Source organism: Rhinoraja longicauda, chromosome 26 (assembly GCF_053455715.1).
Source record: "Rhinoraja longicauda isolate Sanriku21f chromosome 26, sRhiLon1.1, whole genome shotgun sequence".
Taxonomy (NCBI): Eukaryota; Metazoa; Chordata; class Chondrichthyes; order Rajiformes; family Arhynchobatidae; genus Rhinoraja; species Rhinoraja longicauda.
The window spans coordinates 1,621,462-1,644,821 of NC_135978.1; the positions used below are offsets into that span (position 1 = coordinate 1,621,462).

At 43.1% G+C, this 23,360-nt stretch overlaps 1 protein-coding gene across 3 annotated transcripts in view; it reads right to left on the reverse strand.

Moving 5' to 3' along the window:
- The window catches only part of ssh2b (slingshot protein phosphatase 2b), a 137,220-nt gene that overhangs the window by 8,631 nt on the left and 105,229 nt on the right, over positions 1-23,360 (reverse strand). For all 3 annotated transcript variants that reach the window (XM_078422612.1, XM_078422611.1, XM_078422613.1), the window contains 9 exons: positions 22,327-22,395; positions 19,881-19,946; positions 19,057-19,251; positions 15,711-15,804; positions 13,749-13,877; positions 12,637-12,683; positions 9,914-10,060; positions 7,446-7,646; positions 257-1,085 (listed from right to left, as the gene is read on the reverse strand). In XM_078422612.1, the coding sequence (XP_078278738.1) occupies positions 257-1,085; positions 7,446-7,646; positions 9,914-10,060; positions 12,637-12,683; positions 13,749-13,877; positions 15,711-15,804; positions 19,057-19,251; positions 19,881-19,946; positions 22,327-22,395 (1,777 nt within the window). The remainder of the gene's footprint in view (positions 1-256; positions 1,086-7,445; positions 7,647-9,913; positions 10,061-12,636; positions 12,684-13,748; positions 13,878-15,710; positions 15,805-19,056; positions 19,252-19,880; positions 19,947-22,326; positions 22,396-23,360) is intronic.

The window sequence follows — 23,360 nt, forward strand, 5'->3', positions numbered from 1 at the left end:
TTTTAACTACAAAAAAACCACAAGCAACTGCAGATGCTGGTTTACAAAATAAGACACAGAGTGCTGGAGTAACTCAGTGGGTTAAGCAGCATGTTTGGACATGGACAGGTGACATTTCTCCAGAAGAAGGGTTCTGCTGTGAAACGTCACCTATCCATGTTCTCCACATGCTGCCTGAGCTGCTGAGTTACTCCAGCACTGTGTTTGGTTTGTAAACTAGCATCTGCAGTTGCTTGCGTGTACTTGTGAGCTTTACCTCAGTAGGTTTCCCATCGCTGTCCGTACACTTGTCTCGTGCCTGGGGAAGGATGCCCAGACCATTCTCAAGGCGCTGCTCTTTGTCGGGGTTGTCTGGGACAGCCGCTCTCACGGCACTTGGCCTGCAGCCTCCGGGTTCATCAGCTTTCACATGAGACTGGACTCGTGCCCCACTCTCCTGTGAAAGTTCAATGAATTTTTCTCTGGCACTGAAGAAGTCTATTCGATCGGCATTGCCGCTACAGATTGCAGCATCTCCGTTGGATGAGGAGTCGGGAGGGGGGAGCTCCGGGCAAGCTGTGTGATCTTGCAGCGGAGCAGCAGATTCAGGCAATGGCGATGAAATGGAGCTTAAACTATCTTCTCCTTTTAATTCACCGCCCAAGGTAGTCAATATCACGGGATGCTCAGTTGAAGTTAGTTCCTGTTGCGATGAAGCTGGCTTGTCGGAGTGACAGTTTCGAAGAAGATTTATATCAGAGGTGCAACTGACAGCTTTAGTGGTACTGCTAGAAGCAACCGCCATTGGCAGGGGTGCGGAAGAGATTCGGTTCTGCAAGGGATCTGGGTCGCAGTTTGTAGGCTTTTCATATTTCGCATTAATACGGGAATTTAATTCTCTCATTCCCTCATTAACTGTGGGTGAAATTCCACCAGGGGCATTCAGAAATGGATGATTATATAAATGTTCTGCAAGTGGGTCAGTTGACATCTCTGCAGTTGAAGTGCTGTCCCTCCTGTTTAAGTTGACGGTAGATTTATTCTTGCGGTGCTCAGAGAGGTCGCCATCAGAATGGGATCGCCAAAGCTTATTGTGCCTCTGTTTGCTGCATTAATGGAGAAGAAGAGTAAAAAGTTCAAAGTTACAACGCGGCCACCACAAAGATATTCCATAGAGTGCTGAACCCGGTTAGTAATCACTTGAAAATACAGTGATTCTTCAGGAATCTGATAAGGCATGTTTCCCTGAAAACCCTGTCCAATGCCACTGACAAACAGAAGCTTTTGAACGTTTCAATATTTGAAGAATTCCAGCAACAATACTCCTCTTGTTGTGCTCTGGAATTTCAAAAAAGATTGCACACATTCTTCAAGGGCTTGTTGCTACAATATTTTAACCTAGAGCCAGACAATAATTCAATTAATCTCAAATTAATATGGAGGCAAGAAAAAATTGGTTCAATTTGACACAAAATATCTCATCAAATCAGTCCGTAAAATAAAATTACTACATATCTCTTGATGCAATATTAAATTTACAGAAGCACTAAATGTTCTGCCTCTTGCTCCCCACCCTACATTTTCTAAGCAATTAAGGAAATATGGGCCAGTTCTCAGGTAGTTAGCAGAAAGAAGGGGAGGGTGAAGACAAGATAGTAATCTTACTTTATTAAAAAGTAATATCATACATTTTTGTAAAAATGAATTAGAACTCAAGTTAATTTTCATGAAAGGTGGAAAGCAACAATTAAATCAGGACAGGAAAGAAATGTTATACATTCCTCATCAGGAGGTTGCAATTGGTCCACTAAAACTTTTTTAATGCAAAGCTGTGTGTTGACCCTCTTATAGAATACCAGCTGATGCAAAGAAATTAAAGCACTCAAACCATTCACTCAAGGTTGCATCTCCAGATAGAAGTGTGGAGATAGATTATATTCGATCTAAAGAGTGCTTTTGAACAGAACACGTCAGACTTAAGAGAGACATGGTGGGAACAGGTCCTTTGGCCCGAGTCCTTTGGCCGACCATCTATCCCCATGCACCAACACTATCCAAAACACTCCACGGACAATTGACAGTTTTACCAAATATAATCATCCTACAAACCTGCACGTCTTTGGAGTGGGGGAGGAAACCGGAGCACCCGGAGAAAACCCACGCTGTCACAGGGAGAGCGTGCAAACTCCATGCAGACAGCACCCGTAGTCAGGATCAAACCAGGGTCCCTGGAGCTGTAAGGCAGCAGCTCCACCGCGGCGCCACTGTGTCGCCCCTTACAACATTGACAGTGACAACATTCACTCACGCGGACCCTTTATATATTACAGCCCCTGCTAACTCATATTGAAAACTATTACCTCTCAATAAATCATTATTCAATAAATAATTCCAGTTGCAAAGTAAAGAGGTCTCAATATTTATAAATGGCAAGGCTACGATGCAGGTGCAAAATGTAATGAAAAGGAACTGCAGATGTTGGTTTACACCAAAGAGGGATACAAAATGCTGGAGTAACTCAGCGGGTCAGGTAGCATCTCTGGAGGACATGGATAGGTGACGTTTCACAGAGTGCTGGAGTAACTCAGCGGGTCAGACAGCATCTGTGGAGAACATGGATAGGTGACGTTTCAGAGTGCTGGAGTAACTCAGCGGGTCAGGCAGCATCTCTGGAGGACATGGATAGGTGACGTTTCACAGAGTGCTGGAGTAGCTCAGCGGGTCAGGAAGCACCTCTGGAGAACATGGATTTTGATCTAGAGAATATGGATCGGGAGAGCATCCTATTTCTCCAGAGATGCTGCCTAACCCACCGAGTTACTTCAGCATTTTGTGTTTATCTTTTCCTATTTGTTGTTGAAGAGACAATTTGATATTGTGTATTTTGAGGAGATGATATCACAAATGTCCCAGTCCCAAACCTTGTGATGCCTCCATCTCAGCAATGGTGGAGGTGTAGAAGGGGACAAGTTTACACAAGAACAAGCGGAAGCACAGGCACATGATAACCATCAGCCGGATATCACATTTCACCTCAGTCACATTGCATTACAAACAGTTGCCTGTGTCCTGAGTGACCAGAATGGCACGTTCTTTTCTCAATATCTCCAGAGTTACACAATTCAGCAGAATACAAACCTGTGCAACATTAAATGGCAGATGTGATGATCACAATTCAGTGAATGACTGGAATGTTTTTTTGATTGATACAGCATGGAAACAGGCCCTTGGCACACCTAGTCCATTGAAAATAGATACAGGAGTAGGCCATTTGGCCTTTTGAGCCAGCACTGCCATTCAATATGATCATGGCTGATCGTCCAAAATCAGTACCCCGTTCCTGCTTTCTCCCCATATCCCTTGATTCCATTAGCCCTAAGAGCTAAATCTAACTCTCTTGAACATATCCATATCGAACATCGATCACCTGTTCATACTAGTTTGATATTCTCCCACTTTCTCATCCACTCCCTACACACGAGGGGTAATTTAGAGAGGCCAATTAACCTACAAACCTGCATGTTTTTGGGATGAGGGTGGAAACCGGAGCACCCACGAGGTCCCAGGGAGAACATGCAAACTCCGCACAGACAGCATCCAAGGTCACGAACCAAGGTCCCTGGCACTGTGAAGCAGCAGCTCTACCAGCTGCGCCACTGTGCTGCCACTTAAGCAGTCAGCAAAAAACATATAATCTTCTAGATATTGTCACCATCCTATCAACATAAATACAGGGCATGCCTGGGTCAGGCAGGGATTCCGTTCCCTGCAATACAAGCCTATTTCTCAGCCAGACACACACATCCACTTTCTATGGCATCCATAACTACCAATGTGGTGTAGGAAGGAACTGCAGATGCTAGTTTAAATCGAAGATAGACACAAAATGCTGGAGTAACTCAGCGGGACAGGCAGCATCTCTGGAGAGAAGGAATGGTGATGTTTTGTGTCGAGACCCTTCTTCAGACTATCAATGTGGTATTGTTCTACATGCACTTCACAATTCACTTCATTAATTTATCAGTCTAGTACCACCCAGAATTAAGCTAATTAAATATATACTGCAACCAGCCATTAATGAATACCACAAAACATTTTATTATTGGTAGTTTGAAAAATGCTTAAAACTGTATTTGAGTGAAGTGGGATTTCCATAGGTCAGGTTACTGATGACCTTGTGAAGCTCCTGTCTGTTGCCGTAAAACATCACAAGTCCACCTGCGTTTGTACCAAAGCACCACAGCACACAGATAGTGGCTCAGACAAAGCCAGACAACAAGGAATACAATTTCCCAATCTAAAGTGCTTGGTTGTTCGTTCCGAAATCCTGTTGATCAAAATAAATACATGCTGCATCAGCATGTTTCTATGGGAGGCTGCATCAGCATCATCTTTCCCATTACTCAATTATTACTATTTTGAGATCTGAAATGATATTTAATTGTTGGAGACAAGCAAATTCAAATGCTCAGCAGGGGAAAGATCTTGGTGTTTTGTAACCTAATCTTTTACACAGGATTTGGTGTTAAAATACTCTTGTACTGAAAGACACCTCATGGTAACATAAAAGCACATCAACAGCATTCCTAATTCAGACTGGCTAGAGAAACAAAACCCTGACTGCAAAAACTTAAAGTTAGAACAGCAGCTTGATGTATTGATGTTCATACCGCACAGGCAGAAATTCAGACTTTTTTGATGTCTGCTAACTTTTTTCCCTCATTACCCTTCTCCAAGTATCTCAGACTTGTGAGTACCACCTGTTTCTTCCTCTGCTCTACCAATGCACACCCAAATGACTCATCTCCAGTGCTTTAGCCCAGCTCCATATCTTTACCTACCCCGGGTAGGGGAATCAAGAACCAGAGGTTTAATGGAAAGCAAAAAGGGAAAGATTTAATAGGAACCTGAAGGGAAACATCGCTCAGAGTGGTGGGTGCATGGAACGAGGTGCCAGAGAAGGTAGTTGAGGTAGGTACAATAGAAACATTTAAAACACATGCACGGACGGGTACATGGATAGGAAAGGTTGAGAGGGATATGGACCAAATGCAGGCACATGTGACCAGCTTAGATGGGGCATCTGAGTGGGACCTCATTGGTTCAAAGGGTCAGCTGTAAGACTGAGACTAAGAAAACGTCTCACCAATACCTTCTAACTAGCAACATGATCAAGAAGTGTTTGTCCACATCCCATTAAAAAGCATCAACGCCTACAAATTTAGTTTATTACTGACAGGTACATGCGATAATAAAGTACTATTGATTTTATTTATTGATTACTGATAAGCTCCTAGCACATTATGAGACAATTATTAACACTGCACGCGGTGCCGGTCGAGTTTGAACAAAGTTCTCAGTGCTGTTCCCACTCTGCCATCGTGGCTCAGTTGGTGTAGGGGATGGCACAGCGTGGTGAACGTGGCCAAGTCACGGAATGAGCCGCTGGAGGCACGGCAGCAGCCTGGGGCTGGAGTGGAACAGGCGCCGTTCCAAGAGGCCGAGTACGCGGCTCAGACGTGGCCTGCAGCACCAGAGAACGTTGCCTGACCAGGCCGACCCTGCACCTCTGACCCACGGCTGCCTTTATGGCCACGTTACAACCCCACAGTTTCAACAACTTTGGACTTGAATGCTACAAAATAGTGCCAGAATCGTGACAACTCTTGTGTACTGACTCAGTGTCATCTATTATCCTATACACTTTTATTTAAGTATGATTGTCTATGCATTGTAAAATTTTGCGATAAAGCACTATTGATTTTATTTATTGATACAAGCATAAATGGCTATCATATTGCTTAATGAGGAAAATGCAGCCTGTGTTGATGCAGACCACAGGAATAACTGTTGTAATGTAACATAAACATAGCTTATCGTTTAAAAAGCAATAACGTTTGAGAACGTAATAGAAAATGGTCAAAATACTCGGCAGATCAGGCAGCATCTGTGGAAAAAGAAATGGTTGCCATTTCAGGTCTGGGACATTCATCAGAACTGAAAAGGAAAGAAGACACGTTGAGGTCTAGGCGGCAGAGGTGGTTGAGGAAGGATGGAGTTGAACAAAGGGAATCTCACTAATAGGGTGAGGCATGATAACTTGGCAAATTATACTTTGAAGATAAGACACAAAATGCTGGAGTAACTCAGCGGGACCGGCAGCATCTCTGGAGAGAAGAAATGGAAGTTGTTTCGGGCTGGGACCGTTCTTCAGACCCTTCAAATTATACCTTGTTATGTTGCTCAAGACTGCAGAACATGCTCAGTAGACTAGATTATACTAAACAAAAATTCACTTTACACTGGGTTAATTAAATCCAGAACTTTCTACACTAAATGGATCTTGAGATAGAATTAATTAAATCATTAGATTAGTGGTTCAAGTAGCTTTGTTCACTCTAATTCAGTGAAGAAAAATAGGATATAGTGGTAGTACATGACTCAAAATTTCCCAAAAATGATCTAAAAACTTGCGAGTTTTGCTTTCTTTCACCCAGCCTCATCATTATAATGTAGTTTGTATCAGTATAAGTCGGGTGCTTCAATATTTCTGGAATTGGCCAAAGTTCTAAGCCAATTCTTCAGCAGACAGTGACAGTGTTTTTGAAAGTTCAAGAAAATCCAAGAATCAGGAAAATAAATTGCAGTAGATCACATTGCTCTCCTGATTACTTTATTCTTTCAATACACCACAGTCACCGAATCTGGACACAGAACAAGTCAGATGAAAGCTCTGATCAACCAAAATGCAAACTTGCTGCAACTTTGTTTGCTAGATGCGTGCCTACATATCTCTACTCCGTCTCACGCCCACTATGCACAGCTCTTTACATTTAAAGTAGGAATGGCAGGTAACTCTTTAGGTAAAGGCATAAGAAGCTGCTTTGTTTTATATTACGGGCTTTCTACAGCAACTGCAAGCCACACCACCGCCTTTTTACAGCATATCTTCCACAAAAGCGCAAGATTACAGAACACATTGAGTACTGCAGGGCACAGAGAACATGGAGGCTGGAGTTCATGGAACTTGCCCGTTTGTGGTTTGCTCAGAATGATTTCAATTGATTGTTATCTTGGGTTTCTATTTTGAGATAGGACTCCCAAATGCAAGAGACTCTCACAATGGGAGACCCTGATTCAAATTGCAATTCAGTTTGACCCTTGCATTCACAAGCAGTGTGGTTGAGGACCATGCAGACACAAGGTGCCCAGCTAACTGGGAGAGAGGGGGAAATCGGCAGTGGCTCTACCTTGGGTTGCACTGCGGCATTCGGCTCTAGAGTATCATCTGTGGAAGTCGCGGAGATGTATATGGCAGCCCTGCCTGCCATTCTATCAGACCAAATCCAGTATGTGAGAGAGCCAGGGGGCAAATGGAGAGAAATTGTGAATCAGGAAAACAAAAGAAAAGCAAGAAATTGCAGACATTATACATTAAAACACAAAAGCCAAGGCGATACACCTACCTAGCCAGCAGGATGCCCTGGTACTCTTCCAGTTGTCTCATGAAGCCAACATTTGGTTTAGTAACTGTTCGCTTCTCCTTCACATAAGTGTAAGCTTTGTCCAAATTCCAGCCGTACTCTTTCATTGCATATGCAATCACTGTGGATGCAGACCTACTGATACCCATCTTACAGTGAACTAGACATTTAGATCCATTATTTCTGATGGATAAAAAGATTACATATTTAGAATCAAATTATTTTATCGTCACATTGGTAGTTATGCTTAGGAATCTGACATCTATAGAAAATGCTGACCTTTCAATTTGTAGACATTTTAATAAACATTAATAGCTGAACACAAAAAGTAGAATTTCTGCAATAACACTCGAGCACACAAGAATCAGAATTTGTAACCAATGAACTTAAATATGCACCAAGACATCTGCTTCCCAAACCTGAAACTGGAAAAGCAGCCACACTTTACCTTGAAGATAGACACAAAATGCTGGAGTAACTCAGCGGGACAGGCAGCACCTGTGGAGAGACATTTTGGTTTGAGACCTTTCTTCGACTGCTGAAGGGTCTCGACTCGAAACGTCACCCATTCCTTCTGTCCTGAGAGCTGCCTGTCCCGCTGAGTTACCCCAGCATTTTGTGTCTATATTCGGTGTAAACCAGCAACTGCAGTTCCTTCCTACACACTTTACCTTGATGGAGTACTTTCTAACATGATTGATGGAACGAAGGAGACGGGAGAGTGGTGGACACTGCCCAGTCCATCACGGGTACTGACCTCCTCACCATTGAAGGTCCATTACGGGTACCGACCGCCCCACCATCAAAGGGGTCTACAGAGAGTGGTGGACACTGCCCGGTCCATCACGGGTACTGACCTCCTCACCATTGAAGGTCCATTACGGGTACTGACCGCCCCACCATCGAAGGGGTCTACAGAGAGTGGTGGTCACTGCCCGGTCCATCACGGGTACTGACCGCCCCACCATTGAAGGGGTCTACAGAGAGTGGTGGACACTGCCCGGTCCATCACGGGTACTGACCGCCCCACCATCGAAGTCCATCACGGGTATTGACCTCCCCACCATCGACGGTATCTACAGAAGTCGCTGCCACAAAAAGGCAGCCAGCAGCATCAGAGACCCACACCACCCTGGCCACGCTCTCATCTTGCTGCTACCATGCAGAAGGTGGTGCAGGAGCCTGAAAACTGACACCTCCAGGTTAAAGAACAGCTTCTTCCCAGCAACCATCAGACTCTTGAACCCTGCACAGCACCAACCCCAACCCTACCTCAGCAACTATGATTCACTATGAAAGTTGTGTTGTTTGCAATATGGACTTTGGTTTTGCACTAACATGGGCTGATTACTTTCAATTGATTATTAATTTATTGTGTAGGAAAATAACTGCAGATACTGGTACAAATTGAAGGTATGACAAATGCTGGAGTAACTCAGCAGGTCAGGCAGCATCTCAGGAGAGAAGGAATGGGTGACATTTCGGGTCGAGACCCTTCTTCAGACTGATAGAATAATACTTTATTGTATTATTATTGTATATTTATTTGTAGTTTGTGTGTTTACGGGCCTGTACAGCTGCAGCAAGTAGGAATTCAATTGTCCCTTTGCTGTTACATATGACAATTAAATACTCTTGACTTTTGGTCTTAATATATTAACAAAATGATTTGAAATCAGTGGCCAACCTATAAAAATTTTGATAGCACAATAAAAAATACAATTAAAATGGTATAATTTAAAGCTAAACTTACTGCAATTACAAAATATAAAATTCAGAATTATGAAAACGGTGCATCATCCATACAAAGTCTTAAATTCATTCGGTTGGGGAGTTGGACGTAAAGGCTGTGTGTTGGATGGTACTGCAGATGCTGGTTTAAACCGAAGATAGACATAAAAAGCTGGAGTAACTCAGCGGGTCAGACACATATCTGGAGAAAAGGAAGAGGTGACATTTCGGGTTGAGACCCTTCTTCAGAAACAAGAGGCTAACAGTGGCCTGTTTCCTTTATCATCGTTACTTCTTTTGCACATCTTTCATTCATTTGTTCTATATCTCCCTATATCATTATCTTGTGTAAGAAAATAACTGCAGATGCTGGTACAAATCAAAGGTATTCATTCACAAAATGCTGGAGTAACTCAGCAGGTCAGGCAGCATCTCAGGAGAGAAGGAATGGGCGACGTTTTGGGTCGAGAGCCTTCTTCAACATTATCTTTATCTCTCGTTTCCCTTTCCCGACTCTCAGTCTGAAGAAGGGTCTCGACCAGAAACGTGACCTATACTTTTTCTCCAGAGATGGTCTGACTCGCTGAGTTACTCCAGCTTTTTGTGCCTATGGGCGTAAAGGCTATTGTTTTGATCCATCCGTGTGAAAATACTGGCCAGAACCACACATTGTTAAGAAACAATCAGAACCACACAGGTATTACCACCTGATGACGTACCTAGCTCTGGAGATGAACTTGTACGTATCATTCCAATATGCAAGTAGATCTGTTGCCTCATCATCATACACCCTTATATTGTGGTATTCAAACATTCCTGGGAAAAAGTTATCAATTTCACGGGTAATGTTTAAGATGTACCGGATCCTAAATGGAAAAATGACAACACAAAAACATACAGTTAACAATTAAGAATAAAGCATAAACACATCAAAACAATAAGGATACAACATTACGGTCTAAACATGTGGGTGAAAATAAACCAGGGCAAAAAAGAAACTACAGACTTTGGTTGTTGAATAGAACTATCACTCGTGGAAACAAGCTGTTTTTATGTCTGGCTGTGGCTGCTTTGACAGTCCGGAGTCGCCTTCCAGAGGGAAGTGCTTCAAAGAGTTTGTGGCCAGGGTGAAAGGGGTCAGAGATGATCTTGCCCGCTTGCTTCCTGGCCCTTGCAGTGTACAGTCCGTCAATGGGGGAAAGGTTGCAGCCAACAACCTTCTCAGTTGTGCAAACGATCCGTTGCAGCCTCCGGATGTGGTGCTTGGTGGCTGAGCCAAACCAGACCATGATGGAGAAGGTGAGGATGGCCGTGCCGCCCATAAAATAGTTTGTGCAACCAGCAAACGTGAAATTTAAAGTGCGACTTATACCACTATGATCAGCTAATTGCCTGGTATTAGGGTTATTAATTTACTTTATGATTATATATGATGTGTGCCATTGTGCTTGCGGGCCTGCTAAGCTGCAGCAGGTTACAATGCCACTGTGTGCGGGCTGCTAAGCTGCAGCAGGTTACAATGCCACTGTGTGCGGGCTGCTAAGCTGCAGCAGGTTACAGTGTCACTGTGTGCGGGCTGCTAAACTGCAGCAGGTTACAGTGTCACTGTGTGCGGGCTGCTACGCTGCAGCAGGTTACAGTGTCACTGTGTGCGGGCTGCTAAACTGCAGCAGGTTACAGTGTCACTGTGTGCGGGCTGCTAAGCTGCAGCAGGTTACAGTGTCACTGTGTGCGGGCTGCTACGCTGCAGCAGGTTACAATGCCATTGTGCTTGCCGGCTGCTACGCTGTAGCAGGTTACAATGCCACTGTGCTTGCGGGCTGCTAAACTGCAGCAGGTTACAATGCCACCGTGTGCGGGCTGCTACGCTGCAGCAGGTTACAATGCCACTGTGCTTGCGGGCTGCTAAACTGCAGCAGGTTACAATGCCATTGTGCTTGCCGGCTGCTACGCTTTAGCAGGTTACAATGCCACTGTGCTTGCGGGCTGCTAAACTGCAGCAGGTTACAATGCCACTGTGTGCGGGCTGCTACGCTGCAGCAGGTTACAATGCCACTGTGCTGGTGTCGAGACATTATGACACTTGAACTGCAAAACAAAATGCTTATTTGAATAACAAGACTACGGAACCCTATTAACAGCGTAACATGTAGAGCAACGCCCACTTGTAGTAACGACCTGCTGCCACAAGATCGGAGCATTGGCCTCTGGATGGTGTTGGAGCCAGTCTGCTGCATCAACATGTTACCTGTACCAATCTCACAGGGACATGCGGCCACAGTATCCATCCATCCTTCCACGATGGGGAGCAGGATGGAAGAGGGAGTAGATCTTTAGCTGCAGATTGAGGCCCTGCATCAGAACTGTTACACTGTTGAAACAAAGAACTGCAGATGCTGGCTTATACCAAATATAAGCACAAAGTGTTGGAGTAACTCAGCGGGTCAGGCAGCATCATTGGAGAAAAAGGACGGGTGATGTTTTGGGTTGCTTCCCTGAAGTAAAGTGCCTTTGAGCCTTCTGTAAAAGTCTCTAATAACCAGAAACATTTAAACGCTTCAAATAAACCATCAAAATTTAAAAAAAACATTATAGTATAAGAAATTAACATTTAGGCAATGTAAAATTACAAATTAAGCAAAACATTTACTTTTTCGGTCAAGGTTCACTAATTTCTAGTAATTTAAACGACTTTTGATTGCTTATTTTAAACTTTTGACTATGAAAAGCTCTGGTTATTGCAGACGTTCTAATGAATGGGGACACAAAATGGTCAACAGCTCAGGCCTGAAACATTTACTCCATTCCTCTCTCCACAGATGCTGCTCAACCTGCTGAGTATTCTCTAATTTTATTTCTGATTTGCAGCATCTGCCGTTTCATTATATATCCGGCCATAAAGATGCTTCAATATTTAGTCATTCAATAGGTGGAATTTGGTTCAGAATAATTGAAAAAACTGATTTCTTTATCAAATGTTTTAACAATCTGCACTGGCCATTAAGCGATGAAAACAATATAACATGATGTGCAAGTTACACATTATGTTACATTACAAATTATATGTGGGAGCAGTTTTGATTGAATTGAATGAAAGGTACAGCATGGAAACAGGCCGTTCAGCCCACTGAGTCCATGCCGACCATCGATCACCCGTTCACACTAGTTCTATCTTATCCCACTTCCCCATACACTCCCTACACATTAGGGACAATTCACCTACAAACCCGCACGTCTTTGGAGCGTGGGAGGAACCAGAGGACCCGGAAAAACCCCCACCCGGTCACAGGGAGGATGTACAAACTCCACACAGACAGCACCGGAGGTCAGGATTGAACCGGGGTACCTGACGCACAGCATTACTGTCATATCATGTTGTGCTCATTGACATTTGGTTCTGTGGTTGTGGCAAATTTAACATGTTTTATTCCAGAAGCCTTACCCTCTGTTCTGCAAGTCTTCTAAATTGGATGCGTTCCATTCCGAGCCCTGAAAACAGAGACAACCTGTTCAGATTCAGGTCTACCAGATCATGAATATAATCAACACAGAAGGAAAGTTTACGACATAAATATATTAAAAAGCGCAGGAGTAATGCAGTGGTTCAGGCAGAATGTCTAGAAGACTTGCTTTGGTAACATTTCAGGGCTGCCCCTTCTCCATGTTTTTCAGAGTTGCTGCCTGACCCGCTGAGTTACTCTAGCACTTAATGTTTTATTTTGTAAACCAGCATATGCAGTTTTGTTCCGCACCCTGAGCCCTACATCACGTTGCACCTTCCAGGTCCAGTAATGCACAAGCATATTTTAGCAAGGGGAAAGTGAGGTTTCAGAAAACTAACAGCCAAGGAGTGCAGTCAGGTTCTTATCTGATAAGGATATTAAAAATTCCACAGCAGGATTGTTTTATTATTGATATTTCATTATTCCCAGCTTCCCAAGTAAAAAAACAAACCTCCAAAAGAACAGAGGGGTTGAGCATCTGTGGAAGCAAAGTAATGGACACTTCCATCCAGGATCCTGACCCGAAACATCGACCATTAACTTCAAATCATCTTGTTGCAAGTAAGTTTACAAAAGTGAAATTTTCAGAGCAATTCTCAGTTAAGATAAATGCAGTTTCTTGTGTAGGAAGGAACCGCAGATGTTGGTTTAGATCGAAGATGACACAAAATGCTGGAGTAATTCAGTGGGACAGGCAGTATCTCTGGAGAGAAGGAAGGGGTGACATTTCAGGTCCAAAGAAGGGTCTCGACCCGAAACATCACCCATTCCTTCTCTCCAGGGATGCTGCCTGTCCCGCTGAGTTACTCCAGCATTTTGTGTCTAACTAGTCTCTTGTGTCTCAACACTGCGACACCTGGCTCTCACTATTGACCCTCATCTCAGGCTACCACAAGGCTGATGATGGCCAAAACGCCAATGCTATTTAGATGTCAGCAAGACATCTTATTTTCTCACCCAATTTCTCTCCTTAAATCCACACTATTAGAGACACTGCCATCTTTCACGGAGAGGTGGCAGAGAGATTACCGTCACACAGGGAAGATCGTACCAGGTAGACATGTTCAAATATCTCCGTTGGGTTGTCCATCTGCCTCAAGATTACAATCATCTCATTATCAATGTATTCCTTAAATTCTCTCAAGTCACAGACCATCTGCATCTCCAGTTCTGTGCGAATCTGCGGAGAATACAATAATTAGCCGCTGCAACCTGCACACGTTGACAAAAAGTAAAGACAAACAATCAGCAAGTATAAAATGCAAGGATAGAAGGCAATCCACTGATAACTACACACAAACAACTAGACTCAAGCCCAGTAAAACTCTCCACAGCACCACTCGGGAGTTTGTCTTGCAAAGTCTGCAACTGGTCATTTTGAGTGGTTTGCAATGAATGTCACAAAATAGAAACAAAAATGTTTCATGCTGGGGCAAATGAATCTCATCCAGTCTAGAACCAATTAAAAATAGTTAACAAGGCTATTGCATAAAGACGAGCATTAGGGTGGCTAATGTTGTGCCTCTACTTAAGAAGGGTTGCAAAGATAACCCTTGGAACTAGAGGCTAGTAAGACTAGCGACTATGGTAGGGGAAAGTTATTGGTGAGGATGTAGATAAAATAGGCATGGAAAGGGATTGATTTGGGAGACAGCACGATTTATTGGCAGCATGGGAGATCATGCGTTTTTCTGAAGTAACCAGAATGAGGGCAAGACCAGAGATATACTCTATATGGACTAGATCAAGGCCTTTGGTAAGGTACCACGTGGAAGGCTGCTCTGGAAAGTTAAATCACATGGGATCAGGCTAAAACAGTGGTATTGTCGGCTGTGGAGGTGGTCACCAAGAATTACAGCAGGATCAGGATTATCTGGGCACGTGGGCGGAGGAATGACAAATGATGTTTAATTCAGATATATGAGCTGTTGCTTCTTGTGAAGTTAAACCAGGGCAGGACTTTCACAGTGGACAGTAGGGCCCAGGGGAGTGTTGTAGAGCAGAGGGATCGAGGACTACTGGAACATATTTCCTTGAAAGTGGTATCAATGTAAATAAGGTGGTGAAGGTGGCTTTTGCCATGCAGGGAATTACACATAGAATTTGGGATGTTGCTACAGTTGCACAATATTTTGGCGAGGCCGTACTTGGAACACTGTTCAGTTTTGGTCACCCTGTTATAGGAATAATGCCATTCTGGAATGAGTACAGATAGGACTAACAAGGCTAGTGCCAGGATTCGAGGGGCTGAGGTATAGGAAGCGATTGGGCAGACTAGGACTTTATTCCTTGTTGCTCAGGAGGCTGATTTGGGATACTTAAAGAGGTGTACAAAATCATGATGGGAACAGATAGGGTGAATCCAGTCTTTTGCCCAGACTTGGAAATCAAGATTTTGGGCATAGGTTTCAGGTAAGAGGAGAAATAGGAATCCGAGGGCAAATGTTTCCAACAGAGGATGATAGGTATGTGGAATGAACTGCTAGATGAAATAGTTGAGGCAGGTGCAATTACAGCATTTAAAAGATATTTGGACAGGTACATGGTGGGAAAGGTTTAGAGGGATATGGGCCAAACGTGGGCAAATCGTCGCGGCTATCCCTTGAGGTCGAGGATGATGGTCTACGTTTGGATGTCAGATCAAAGACGCCTGTGCGTGTGTTTGTTTAACGTGTACATGATATTGCACACCAAGAAGCACAAGGTCCTTCACAAATCAATCAACTCATTCCAATGGCAAGGGAACCAAGACGATTGGAGCTGGGCAAATGGGGCTTGCTTAGATGGGGCTTCTTGGTTGGCATGGCGAGTTGGGCCTAAGGGCCTGTTTCTATGCTTTGTAACTCTATGACTCTGAACGCACATTGGAAACTTCCACAAGGTAAAGTAAGAAATCCCATCCTTAATACTTCAGTTTCAAAGATATTTGAGTTTTGAGCTTGTGTTAGAACAATGGCATCTAATAAATTAATTCAGAATTTTTGAATTCTAGTGATTTAATAAAGAGACCAACTTCTTTTGATGTAACATTTTCTAAATCCTTTTGCATCATAATTTCGCGCAGTTTAGTCTTGATCTGCCTCTCGGTCAGTTCCCTCTCTGTTGGTCTGCATTGATAAATACAATACTATCAATGAGAAGAAAGTCTGAGCACAGGTACATTATGTTTTATATTTCTTCGTTAACCCCAAGTAACACTTATTTTTAAAGCCATTCCCTTCATTTATAATTGTTCTAATTCAAAACAGGATATTGAAAAGAGCAGTGTCATATCTGTAGGCACGAGAACCTCTAATGTTTTCAGTACAAAGTTAAATTCCTTTCAGAACTTTCAATTGGTTTCAGAACTCTTATTTTTCCGATGCTATTCATTCTTTGGATCATAATTTTGAAAAAAATCTTAGCAAAAATGCTAAGTGTATTGTGTGAAAACCAATTCCAACTGTCAAAGATTACAAAAATCACTCATTGATTTCTCATTGCAATCAGCCATTGAATTTGGAAAAGATTTCAAACGCAGCTCTCCACTTCTAATCCATATAAATAGATTTGCTGAAATGTACAAAACCAGATGAATGAATAATGAGCTGGACTGCGTTAATGAGCTGGAATGCTTGCAAAAAGAAGCAAGGGTGAACGACTGCATGCCTGCCAGTGTGTTCTGGATATGCATTCCTGCGCACTGCCACGTGAAAGCATAAGATCATAGATCATAAGACGTAGGAGCTGAATTAGGCCATTTGGCCTATTGAGTCTGCTCTGACATTTCATCATGGCTTCAAGCATAGAATGTGGAGGTCCGAAACGGGCACACCTTTAGACTTTAGAGATACAGCATGGAAACAGGTCCTTCAGCCCAGAGTCTGGGTCGATCAATGATCTCCCCATACACTAGCACTATCCTACAGACTAGGGACAATTTACAATTTAGTGAAGCCAATTAACCTACAAACCTGCACGTCTTTGGAGCGTGGGAGGAAACAGGAGCTGCTGGAGAAAACCCACACAGGTCACAGGGAGAACGTACAAATTCCGTACAGACAAGGTCCGTGGTCAGGATGGAACCCGGGTCTCAGGCACTGCAAGGCAGCAACTCCACCGCTGCACCACCATGCTGCCCTGATCGCCTCACTTATTGTGGACAGCAGAGAGGCTAAAGGCTTTCCACAAGGCTCTGTTCCCGTGCTGAATGGCAAGACGATCTGAGGACAGGCAAAGGCATATCTAGTGCGGGATGGGATGTGGACAATGGAAGATGCAAAGCAGCACATAAATTTTCCCCATTCAAAATGGCTGATCAACAAATGAAGCAACCAGAACAGTTGTGGTTTAGGAACTAATTCATATGGTCATACTGATCACCTATAGCGATGCAAGGGTGGTGGGGGCAAGTTTACTGATCACCTATAGCGATGCAAGGGTGGTGGGGGCAAGTTTGCTTCATCATGTCTCAAGGGGCTGGATGTTCTAGCAATACTAAAACGTTGGAATTGATTTATTTAAACTGCACCGATTTCCCAGTCCTTTTAGGATTCTGCCGTGCAGTCCAGAAGACTGCAATTTTAACCTGATAACTGCATGCACTAAGCTCCCCATATTTCAAACCTATCAATAGTACTTCTGCTCATCTCCCTTCAAAAGGTTGTACCATCAACTTCCTAATAAGGTGGCAGCTGAAGAGAGTCTGCATGCCATTGACTATCTGGAGCTCAACTACTTATCATAGCTCATAAAAATAGTCTTCTTAATCTGAAAAGAGTGTCACAGAAGTGAAATTACCGTTAGCACCAGCATGTTCAAATGTTCAGATATGTTTGTACAAAGTAATGCATCAGAAACAACTGAAGAAATCTTCAAACGATATTCATCTCCCACTCAGCTATGTTATGTTGACAGATTATAACGGCCTATGAATAGTGGATCAACTAGGCATACAATACATCGACCAGGCTAGCTACAGCACAAAGGGCCATAATGATTATTGGCGTAAGACATAGCCAATGCTTTGAGAAAGATGCGTGTTTATATGGTATCTCTCATAATTTGCAGGCAATGAAGTGATTTAGAAGCATGTAGAAACGAGGAACTGCAGTTACTAGTCTACACAAAAGGTCACAGAGTGCTGGAGTAACTCAGCGGGTCAGGCAGCATCTCTGGAGAACATGGAAAGGTGACGTTTCACAAGAGTGCTGGAGTAACTCAGCGAGTCAGGCAGCATCCGTGGAGAACATGGATAGGTGACATTTCACAAGAGTGCTGGAGTAACTCAGCGAGTCAGGCAGCATCTCTGGAGAACATGGATAGATGACGTTTCACCTAACACGGATAGGTGACGTTTCACCTAACATGGATAGGTGACGTTTCACCTAATATAGATAGGTAACATTTGACCTATCTATGTTCTCCAGAGATGCTGCATGAACGTCTGAGTTACTCCAGTACTTTGTGTCCGTTTAAGTTAGGAGCATAATCACTGCTGCAGGAATGGTAGCAACCCATTAGAAAGTGGCACGCTCCTAGAGAAAAAATATGTAATTAAACTTTAATGTGATAACGACTAGCTAAGTGAAGGTTATTGCTGGATAAACATTAGCCAGGACATCAGTGATATCACTCTGTTTCTATTTGATCAGACTGCTGTTCCAATAGCAGGAACACAAAGGATAGTCTAGCAGGAAGCAGTTAGAATGCAATGTACAATTAGCTTAGTTTAAAGATACAGTGTGGAAACAGTCCTTTCGGCCCACCGAGTCCGCGTCGACCAGGGATCCCGGCACACTAACACTATCCCACACATACTTGGGACAATTTACAATTTTACCAAGCCAATTAACCTGTACTCCTGTACGTCTTTGGAATGTGGGAGGAAACCGGAAATCTCGGAAAAACCCACGTAAGTCATGGGGAGAACGTACAAACTCCATACAGACAGCACCCGTAGTCAGGATTGACCCCTGGTCTCTGGCGATGTAAGGCAGCAACTCTACCGCTGTGCCACTGTGCCGCCCCGATCACCTCACGTACCTTGGATTTAGCAGTGAGGTTAAAGACCATCCACAATGGAAGCCGAGCCACCCTGTTTAGTGACTTTTTAGGCTTCCCTGCCAGAAATATTATCTTCGGGTTGGTCTGACTCTCTGGACAGTACTTTCCGCTGACTCAGGCTATTGTGGGTTCAAATCCATCTCTGTACTCCAAAATCTGGGCTTGCATCGTCACATTGCTGGCTGTGCGATCTTGCCATGTACAGGTTGGCTCTGGTGTTTTCTACATTAGCTTATCATCAGCACTTTAACAATACACAAGGCAAGGATTTGGGAAGAACTGATGGCAAGGTGCATTAAAGGCCGCATACGTACATGTCAGTAAACAGCACGGGTGAATCGGGACGATGAGACTGTAGGTCCTGCATGGCATTCCACTCGTTAATGAAAGTCTGGTTGGAATTAATACAATTCTCGTAATAACTGATCCATGTCAGGTACAGGCTCCCGGGGTAGTAGTTGTGGGTCCTGGCAATCTCACAGGCTTTGTGCAAACTCTGTAAAGCAGACCTGAAACGTAAAAAGTAATTCACACCGTCACACATTACAAGAGGCAAAAAGCATGGAAACAGACCCTTCAGCCCAACTCGTCCATGCCACCCCATCCAAGCTGGTCGCACCTGCCCACGTTTGGCCCATATTCCTCCACGCCCCTCCTATCCATAAGTTAATGATAACGTTGAATAAATGAGGTTTTTTTGCAACGAAGCGATAACGCCTAGATTTAATATGTGCACATACGTCAATATTTAACAAACTACGCCTTCACTGATTTTTGAATAATCAATGCATTTTCATTTAATCAGATGTTATAACGATGCCAAGATATAACTATCAATTTTTTAATGTGGCCATTGACATAAAATCTGTCAGAACATGCCTAATTTCCACAAAGAACAGCAATGTCTGGTCTGAATTTGTACTAATTACAGCCTGCCTCACAACCAAACTAATAGTGCTTGTTGGTACTTGCTGCAGTCACTTGGTGCAACATCTCTCTTTCAATGGCCATAAAATAAATTATTAACTGTACTGTTTGATTTAATTTCAGAATGTAACAACACCTATTAACTGAAACAGCATTAATAAACTGTCTCTAGAAATCCACAGGTTAATACTAATGCCACAAAGATTCTTACCACATTGCTTGTACGGACACTGGTTTGAAGATGTGAATTCTGTTCACCGTTGACACACTGAACCCACTTGGGTGAAAAAATCAAAGCAAAAACAAAGTTATCGGCAAATATAAAAAATAATGAGGTACAAGTCAAAATTGCCATGTGCATCTGCAATCTCTAATATGAAAGAAACATGATTTATACATAGATTTGAGAAGGGGAGGGGCGACAAAAAACAGAATGAAAAAGGTGAGAAAAAGAACAGGGGAAAGGTACGAGGGTACAGGGAAGGCAAGCGAAATGTATTGTGGTAGTTATTAGCAAATCAGAATGCTAAGTTAGTTACAAAATAAGTTGATTTGGAAAACAGAAATGGCAATTTATATTACCATTACTACTTTGAGGGTTAACTTCCATTTATTGGAATTGTACAAGGTGAAACAAATGACTGAATAAATGCTAAATAGAATGCTAACAGAGCAGTTGAGATGTTTACTGTTAAAGAACTCTTGAATTCTGTTGGTGGCAATTATGTCATAATTGTCACATGGCAATAGGACCTTTTTTTATTGTGATGGGTAACGGTCTTTATTTGATGGTTAGCATTTCAGTGACTCATTGACCCATAGATAGATACAAAATGCTGGAGCAACTCAGCGGGCCAGGCAGCATCTCTGGAGAGAAGGAATGGGTGACGTTTCGGGTCGACACCTTTCTTCAGACTTCGGAGTCTGAACTTCAGACTCTGAAGGGTCTCGACCTGAAACGCCACCCTTTCCTTTCTCCAGAGATGCTGCCTGTCCCGCTGAGTTGCTCCAGCTTTTAGTGTCTATCTTTGGTTTAAGCAGGCATCTGCAGTTCCTTCGTGTAGTGCAAGAAAATAACTGCAGATGCTGGTACAAATCGAAGGTATTTATTTCACAAAATGCTGGAGTAACTCAGCAGGTCAGGTAGCATCTCAGGAGAGAAGGAATGGGTGACGTTTCGGGTCGAGACCCTTCTTCAGACTGATCCTTCATACTCATTGACTCATGTTTGGTGTTGAGGGAGGTATGTAGTGAGCACTGAACTGGTGGTACCAGTAAATCACCGCTCACCCAGAATGAGTATTTGGGTCCATGAACTGCAGGAGGGGAAATGGTAAATGGCAAGTGCAGGCTTGTTAATGCTTATCACCCAAAAGCTCCTTGACATTGCCAGAGGTCTGCTGAAATGTTGCAATGAAGCTCAATGCAAGCTCCAGGAACAGCACCTCTTCTTCTAACTAGGCACATTTTAACCTTTAAACCTACACACCAAATTCAGATCATCCAACATCCCAATCCTGGGTCACATTTCTGGAATTCAGTTTCTCTTTTCTTCTTAATCTGGTATTTTAGATTCCATGTCCCTCTTCCCCTTAATACTTCCTTCCAACAACTGCCTGAATCACCCAAGATACCGGAACAACTGCCTGAATCACCCAAGATACCGGAACAACTGCCTGAATCACCCAAGATACCGGAACAACTGCCTGAATCACCCAAGATACCAAAAGCTAGAGGTTGGGATGGCAGATATGTAGATAAAAGTTATAGTTTGTTATTCTGAAAAATTCTGTTCTTGAGAGAAACTGGGCAATGATTACAGTAGTCACAGTGTGTAAACAGACCCGTTAGTCCCAATTTGGACACACTGACCAACATGTCCCATCTACACTAGTCCCACCAGCCTGCGTTTGGCCCATATCCCTATAAATCCTTAAGGGGTTGGGCAGGCTAGATGCAGGAAGATTGTTCCCGATGTTGGGGAAGTCCAGAACAAGGGGTCACAGTTTAAGGATAAGGGGGAAGTCTTTTAGGACCGAGATGAGAAAGTTTTTTTTCACAGAGTGTGGTGAATTTGTGGAATTCTCTGCCACAGAAGGTAGTTGAGGCCAGTTCATTGGCTATATTTAAGAGGGAGTTAGATGTGGCCCTTGTGGCTAAAGGGATCAGGGGGTATGGAGAGAAGGCAGGTACGGGATACTGAGTTGGATGATCAGCCATGATCATATTGAATGACGGTGCAGGCTCGAAGGGCCAAATGGCCTACTCCTGCACCTATTTTCTATGTTTCTATGTTTCTAAACCTATCCAATCCATGTTCCTGTCCAAATGTTGCTTAAAGTTTGCGATAGTACCTGCCTCAACTACCTCCTCATTGAAATAACGTCCTGGACATTGATGAAAATAATTATAATCAAAACCATTTTGGTTGTCATCAGCAGCGTTGGCACAGCACAAGTCAATCGTACAAGACTGGCCAGGGCAGGGATCCATACCGATTCGCACATCATTTTGCCTCGGATAATCTCCTTTTGATCAGCAGTAATAAATTACTTTTTGTTGACTGGAATGTAGTAACATGGCACAAGGAAAGTTTGACTTGACTCAACTAGTGTTGAGTTCAAGGTTTTACAACATTGGTTAGCAAGTGTACTCACCCATCCCCATCCAAGTGGATCAGTGTGTCACTCCATAATGGAAGAACCAGCCCCATGGTGCAAGTAGTACTGCAAAGATAACAATCCAAAATTACTATCGATTCTGTGCACAAAGATATCTGTAGAAAGCAATCTGCAGTAAACTATTAGAGAAAACAATCACTAAAACAACGACAGGCTGTACCCAGTTCAAGTACATTCATGAAAAGTGGAAAACACAGTTAATATAACAAAAAATAAACTAGTGATGCCAAATATCTTTGCTTATGATTGAAAACAATACAAGTGCAAAAATTCATGTTTGAGGAACTCAGTGGGTCAGGCAGAATTTGTGAAGGGAAGGGACGGGCGATGTTTCAGGATAGGACCCTTCTTCACACTCCGCAGAAGGTTCTTAGCCCAAATCACTGTCTATTCCCTCCACAGATGCTGCCTGATCTGCCGAGTACCTCATTCACTTTTTTGCTCAAGTTTCCAACATCTGCAATTTCTTGCATTAAGAATACAAGAGCTTTCCCGGTGAGGAATTTTCTCCCCCTTTGCCACCTTCTCAAAATAAATAATAATTTCTTTGAGGTGACTAAGGGAAAGACACAGAAACCCATGATTTTCACTCTGTGCTTGGGTATGGCAATACTGCACTGCCTGTATGTAAGGAAATAATTTCACTGTGCGTTTGCACCGCACATGTGCCATAAAGTACCATATCAAAGAAAAGCCAGCGTTGTAGCAAAAACCTGCAGATGCTGGAAATCTGAAACAAAAATAGAATATTGGAAGTACATAACAGGTCAGGTAGCATCTCCTGGGCAGAGGAACAATCAACATTGCCATTTAGGATCAACTTAAAACCTACAAAATGTGGTTTGGAAACATTTCCTTACTAACGTAACCATTTGAGTTTACAGAAGGAGCCACATGGGATAAGTGAGATGAACAATTACTTTGTTTGCAATTTTAAAAATATATTAAAAATACTAAAGAGTTTTGGTGCTCTTCGTGAAGTTTAAGCCAGCACAAATGATCAGGACCAG